This window comes from Terrapene carolina, unplaced genomic scaffold, assembly GCF_002925995.2.
Source record: "Terrapene carolina triunguis isolate 2854851 unplaced genomic scaffold, T_m_triunguis-2.0 Scaffold139, whole genome shotgun sequence".
Classification (NCBI taxonomy): domain Eukaryota; kingdom Metazoa; phylum Chordata; order Testudines; family Emydidae; genus Terrapene; species Terrapene triunguis.
This window is the reverse complement of record NW_020664490.1, coordinates 8277051-8283650: the sequence shown is the minus strand read 5'-3', so window position 1 is coordinate 8283650 and position 6600 is coordinate 8277051. Positions and strand designations below refer to the sequence as shown.

Genomic DNA, 6600 nt, shown 5'->3' with positions numbered 1-6600 from the left:
TATGCAGAATGGGCTCCTAATATACTGATTCTATTAATAAACAGTGTTGCTTTTTTTTGCTAATTTATTCCATTGAGAGAGAAGGGAAAGTCGCTCAGACTTTCAATGGTATTTCTGGATCTGAGTGCTATCAAGGCCTGATCCAATTCCCATTACAATCTATGGAAAAGACTCCAATGGGAGTTGGGTCAAGCTCTTAGAGAATAAATAAGTGAGTTTCAAAAGCAAGACTTAAATCCTTGGCAAACAAGGCAGCAGGTGGCCAGGGTAGAGGTGTGAAATTTATAGGCTTAAAGCCTCCAGACCCAACATAATTCAAACTCAAACAAATCCCTTCCTCAAATCATTCCACAGTTTGCTAACCAATGGGAACCTGGGAAATGGTTAATTACCAGTTTTGTTTTTTAATTGTTGGGGGAAGGTGCACAAGTAGGAGGAAAAGGTTCTGGTTACTAGGTGGTGGTATGGGTCCACGCTGTATTTGCCCCCTGCACCTCCATAAGACATACAGTTTCCTGCTATCAAGCACGGCAAAGGTCAGTGCAGTTCTCCCATTTGTCAACTGGGAGCACCCCAGATCCTTCACAATTACTACTCTCCCCCCTCACCAAACAAAATAAGAGCCTTTAATCCTCTTTAACTCTCCCACATCTCCAAGGCCTGGACCCTACCCCCGAGTGCTTAATTTGTAATGGAAGAGGTGCCGGAGCTCAAGCAATTAGGTGCCAGGGTTCAAGCAATTTTTTTATTTTCATAACTGATGCAGCAAGCCCCGAGGTGCCGGGGCTATGAACTGCCAAGCCTAGAGGTGCTGGGGCTCTGCCCTGGCATAAATTAAACACTGCCTGCCCCTTTGCCAGGAACCACCTTTACTGCCCTCCAAACATGAGTCAATTCCCCTTGCTGCTGTTTCCCGATGGATTTGTCAGGTTAGACACAGCAAGGTGGAGCTGGGTCACGCTCCACAGCATGGAGCCAGGGCAGTAGACTGGCAGGGTGACAGCACCAATAGAGACAGAGCAGGTAGGGAGTGTGGAACCAGCAGCCTGCTTTGCAGTTAAGTGATTTACCCAAAGTCACCAGCACAGCAGGGAAAAAATTCCCAATCTCTTCACTCCCTGTCCTCTGCTTTAGCAAGAAGACTCTCCTTTCCCTTTTGGTACATACAGTTGTTGAGTCTCTACTTTCCTGATCATTTAAATCATGTGTTTGTTTTGTATCAGGTGCCATAACACCTGGTTTGGGGAGATGGTTTCTTTTGTTTCTCATCAATCTTTCACCCTGAGAACTCCACATCTGTAGTTTTCCACTACTATATGTCTTAAAATAAAACCAAACCCAATTTACATCTAAGTTAATATATTTGTTTGTGTCTCCACCATCAGGCTAATTGTAGGCCTTTTTAAAAAATACCCTTACCCGAGTGGAAAAAAACCTGCCCAAATAAAGGGCCTCAATCAAAGTTCTGAGATAAATTTGATGACAACAATCAAGGATCTGTCATAAACCAGAAGTATTAAAACACAGAGAAGGATTTCAGGGCCCTATGTTCACAACCCATTTTCAACTTCAGTGCTTCACAGTATTATAAAATGCAAATGGTTCCCTAGTATTGAAGTGATTACAACCTTGTGTGCCATTATTTCAGAATTCCCAAAGGAATGCAGATGAAGGAGTAGCGAGTGCTGGATGCGAAGGGGCAGCACTATTTATACCTTCTTTCAACCCTCCTAGAGTAGTAAATAATGAAGAATACAGTAACAATAAAAGCAAAAAATATAAAAGATATAAAAGCTAATAAAGATTTTCTGGTTTGGAAAAGGTTGCATTCAGGGCACAAGACAAGCATTTCTGGGCACAGTCTATCAGGAGTTTCTGAACTGGGAAAACCATTATTGTCAATTATTCCTCTGTAATGTTTCATGGAAGGCTTCGGCTCATACTGATTAGCAATGTAACGATAGAGGCCGTATTTGGGAGCAGTCCTGTCATTAAAAGAATAGACAAAATATCCCCGTAGATTGACATTATCCAGGGTGTATGCTGCAAAAGAAAACAAAGGGGAGGGGAAATGAAAATAAATCAGTTATTAATTTATTTAAGAACAATGCTGTGTGCTACTGTATGTTGCTGAGGAAGGTCAGAGTCAAACCCAGATGTGAACTCATCTCCACACAGAGAGAAGATAGATATGCATACATACATTACGAGGTTATCATTAAAAAGTGAGCATTGGATGACAATTACCATATAGCGTGATCTGTGATTACCACACAGTTTTTCCTTTTAATTAAAATATATATGGTAATTCTGGGGTAATGGTTGGCCTATTAATGCAGGTATAGATCTGTTTGTATAAAACAAACAAACAGTAGTATACCCATGCACAGACATAAACTTATAGTATAACATATAACTCGTGTGGTCAATGAATACATCTTCATTCAAGGGAGTGAAACCTAGGGGCATGGAATCTATCACAGAATGCAGCCAGTGAAATTATCTTTTTAAAGTCATGACAAAAGCAGTTTTCAGAATTTTCTACGATATGTTGTTTGGGGGGTTGGGATTTTTTAAAATTTTCTCTGCTTACCCATGCCCCCAGCAATGAAGATAAATATGGTGAACACAACCAAGCTCTTTACACAGTGCTTCCAAATGGCAAAAGGGGAGAGTCACATGAACCATTCCTGCCCGTGGCACCAGGAGAACATACACACCAACATGGGGGGAAGGGTGGAGTTGGAATAGTCAATGTAACCTTCCTCAGTTGGTAAATCCTGCTCCATCACATCAGAAATCATTCCAGGACATGCTATGTGTATCAACCCCATCTCCTCAAATTGCCCTGTGATTTTGGACTGAGGTGACCTGAGTCATTAACTGAGTCAGAAAGGTACTTAAGCATAAGTCTAGCTTTAAACACATGAGCAGACCCACTGAAGTCAAGTTAGGCATGTGCTTAAGTACCTTGCTGAATCAGGACCTGTCAAACATGGACTATTCAGCTGACATCATCTCACAGTGTATCTTCAACTCACATAAGTAAAGTTATGCATGTGCACAAGTGTTTGCAGGAGAAGGCTCTTACTGAAAGGTACAGGCTTCTTGGCAGCAGGCCGTGCAGTTGGCAAGGAGAGTCAGACTGAGGTGAGGCAATTGGTAAGGCTGGTGTGTAACGCTGGCGGTAAATTGCCCCTTAGCACAGGTAGGGAATATCCGACAGCAAATATTGTGATCTGAGAGTGTATTTTTATATATCACTTTATTTACGGGCATTCAAAGATATCTGCCACAACTGGTGGTTCCTTCACACATTACACTACAATGACCAAAAGCTACTCTTTTTCTTTGTTGTAAAGTTCTGTACTATCCAAGTACCTGTAGTTTGGAAGGCCGAGAGCCTCAAAAGTATTTAGGCACCTAACTCCCGTTGGATTCAAAAGGAGTTAGGCACCTTAATACCTTTGAAGATCTACACCAAAGCTTTTAAAGGTCGGCAACATGCAGCTTTTTGGCAGATGTCTCCCACTGCACAGTATGGCTTATTCTTACAGCACTGTGCAAATTATTTTTATTTCAAGGTGATGTAAAAACATTATATTGGGAGATGTGAGGCATTATTTAAAACTGGTCTTTTTGGATAACTAATTTAACTGTGTGTGCGCAACATTACACAGAGTGGAAGACAAGTGCTTATTAATTTTGTAAATAAATCTAAATAAATAACTAAGCTCCTCCCTCCAAATCCTTGTGAGGGACAGAAGTAAGCTTTTTTGTTTCAGTTTCTCCATCAGTAAAATGGTGATACTAAGACAGAGAGGTTGAAGGACTTGCCCAAGTCGCACAGAGTATGAGAACTGTGATAAGGAGTCAGGAATTCCTGGCTACAAGTCCTGTGCTCAGTCCACTAGATCATACTGCTCTCCAAAGGCAATGTTTATTTTTATCCCCATACACACAAAATGTAAAGGGAAAATATTTTCCTGTGCTATTTTTTCTGGCTCATACACCTGTGTGTTATTTCACTGAAGTTGAAGATGTAAGCTATGCAAAATTGCATACATCATTCAGAACCTGCTATAAACATTGCAGGCACAAAACTGACATCTAACCCAGTTTCAGTCCTAAGGAAAAAACTGAAAAGAAAGTATGCTTGCTTAGATTCATGGCTGGTGCAAATGGAGATTACTTACCTGTAACTGGTGGTATCTCGAGATGTGTGGACCAAGCAGTGTCTGTTGGTCTGCACCTGCACCGTAGCTCTCCGCATGCACCGAACCAAGGGCATAAAAGGCAGCACAGAACGTGTTCCTCCAAAAACGGTCAAATTTAAATTACTGCGCATGCCTCTGCATAAACCACAACTGTCTCAGCCAGTTGGGCACTATAAGGATGACTTGAGCCCTGTCTTAATGGATTTTCTATAGAACCTGTGGTATTAAAGGAATGGGAGGTAAGGCATATCTCAGGTGATCCTTCTGTGATAGCAGCTCATTGTCTCCCATCGAGCACTTGCCTAGGGGAAGTTTCTCCATCACCTGTGAGACAAAAAGATTGCAGGACAGCATTTCCCATTGAGTGAAGACCTTGTTGAGAACTGAATTGTGAAACTTTCATTTGTGGTTCATGGAAAAATGTCTGGTAAGACTGTTCACTAGGTGAGAACTGGTGAGTTCTGCATCCCGGTAAGTGTACTGCTGAAAGGGTTTATGATGGCTGATGCACCTATTCCAGAGGTTGGCTGCCTCTATACCAAGAGGGAGGGATCTCGTTCCCCCTGAAAAGGAACCAGGAGGAGGTCTGTGGATAGGAGTTGCCAGAAACTCAATCAGGTAACTGCTGTGAATAACTTCCAGTACCCATTTGTCGGCAGTTAGGGCCTTCCGGTTGCAGACAAATTGAGTAAGGCAGCCTCCAAAAATCTGAAGAGGGCAATGATGTGGCATCAATAAAGGGAAGGAGGTCTTGACAGTCCTATTCAAAGAAGCTCTTTGGCTGAGGGTCAGAGTAAGATGCAGTGGTAGATGCTGCAGGGGCTGCATTCCTGGGATGATAAACCTTCTGTCTTTTACATGGTGGTTCCTGAGGACATTGATGCGAACAGAGCTGAGGAGGCAGTCTCACCCTATACCCTGTCTGTGATGTTTTCTCTTGGGGGTTGGGGTATAGATCCTAGCGAGCAAAGAATTGTTCTAAAGTCCTTGAGGGAGTGGAGAGATTCATCGGTCTTCTTGTGGAACAGACTGATCCTATCAAAGGGCAGATCCTGGATGATACTCCGCATCTCGCTAGGAAAACCATAAGTCTCTCCCCATAACAACCTCTGGAGGCAATGTCCGCAGCATTCACCATGACCTGGAGGGAAGTTCTAGCCACCAATTTGCCCTCGTCAAGTAAGGCCTGAAAGTGTGCTCTATCCTTTTCCGGCACCTTGTCCTTGAAATTTAGAAACAGCATAATTGGTAAAATCATATTTGGCTATGAGGGCCTGATAGTTTGAGATCCTGAACTGGAGGGAGGTGGAAGAGAGGATTTTTCTTCCCAGAAGATCGAGCTACTTCTGTATCTTATCAGAGGGAGTAGCCATTGGTCCCTGCTGCCTGGATCTCTTGGTAGCCACTTGGTAGCTTAGGCAATGGGTGAGAGAATAAAAACTCTCCCCTTTTGGACTGAACAAAGTCCTTTCTGGGATGGGAGAACAAGAGGTAGGAGGGTGCCATGCCATCTTTCTTGGGTCTATAATGGCCTCGTTGATTGGGAGGGCCACCCAAATGGGACCCGAAGGCTGCAAAATGTCCAGCAATCTGTGTGAGGCCACTGAACTTCCTCAAGCTTTATCTGCAGCTTGGAAGCCATCCTGTGCATGAGCTACTGATGTTGCCTGAAGTCATCAGGCAGAGATGGAGAAAATGAAGTCACTGCCTCATCCAGTGAAGACTATGAAATCACCCCTGGAATTGTCAGAACCAGTGGATCTGGCCTTCTACCAAATACTGCGATGGGGCCGGTTGGTGTTGGCGGGGCAATGGTAAATATGGCTCATGTACCGAATCCCATGTGTCTACGGTAGGTGTCCTAGGGCCCCCAATAGTGCCAGTAGATGGGATCAACTGGCAGGGTAGGACCCCATGGCATAAGGTACCACTGGTCCCATAGCCAGTCATATCTGGCCAGGACCCTGATCTTCTACAACTGCTGCTCAGGGCCACCTCTACCTGGTACCACAGAGACTCCTGAGAAGCTTCAAACTCATCAGAAAAAAAGGCTGGATCCTGGACTACTGGCAGAACCGACAGTACTGATGGCTACATAACTAGGCTGGCAAGCAGGATGGGAGAACGACTCTGCATCCTTGGGGTAGCCTCTTCCTCTGGAGGAAGAATGTCCAGGAACAGAAATGGTCCTGTTAGGAGAGGTGAATGAGGATGGGGAGAGCAAAAATATCCTCCAGGGAGATGTAGGTCTCAGATCACCCTGGGTGTGGGGAGAGTCCATTGGTGGAGCCGTCGGATCCAAAGCTTCCCTGGTCACCGTGGAAGTCAGATCCATCAGGGGCTGTGTTGTTATAGGCACCATGTCAGCTCTAGATATGGATGG

At 44.0% G+C, this 6600-nt stretch overlaps 1 protein-coding gene across 1 annotated transcript in view; it reads right to left on the bottom strand.

Moving 5' to 3' along the window:
- Nucleotides 1-754: 754 nt before the first annotated feature.
- The window catches only part of LOC112103155 (klotho), a 53641-nt gene continuing 47795 nt past the window's right edge, over nucleotides 755-6600 (bottom strand). The window contains exon 5 of the mRNA XM_024194778.1: nucleotides 755-2043. Coding sequence (XP_024050546.1) covers nucleotides 1706-2043 — 338 coding nt within the window. The 3' untranslated portion in view covers nucleotides 755-1705. The remainder of the gene's footprint in view (nucleotides 2044-6600) is intronic.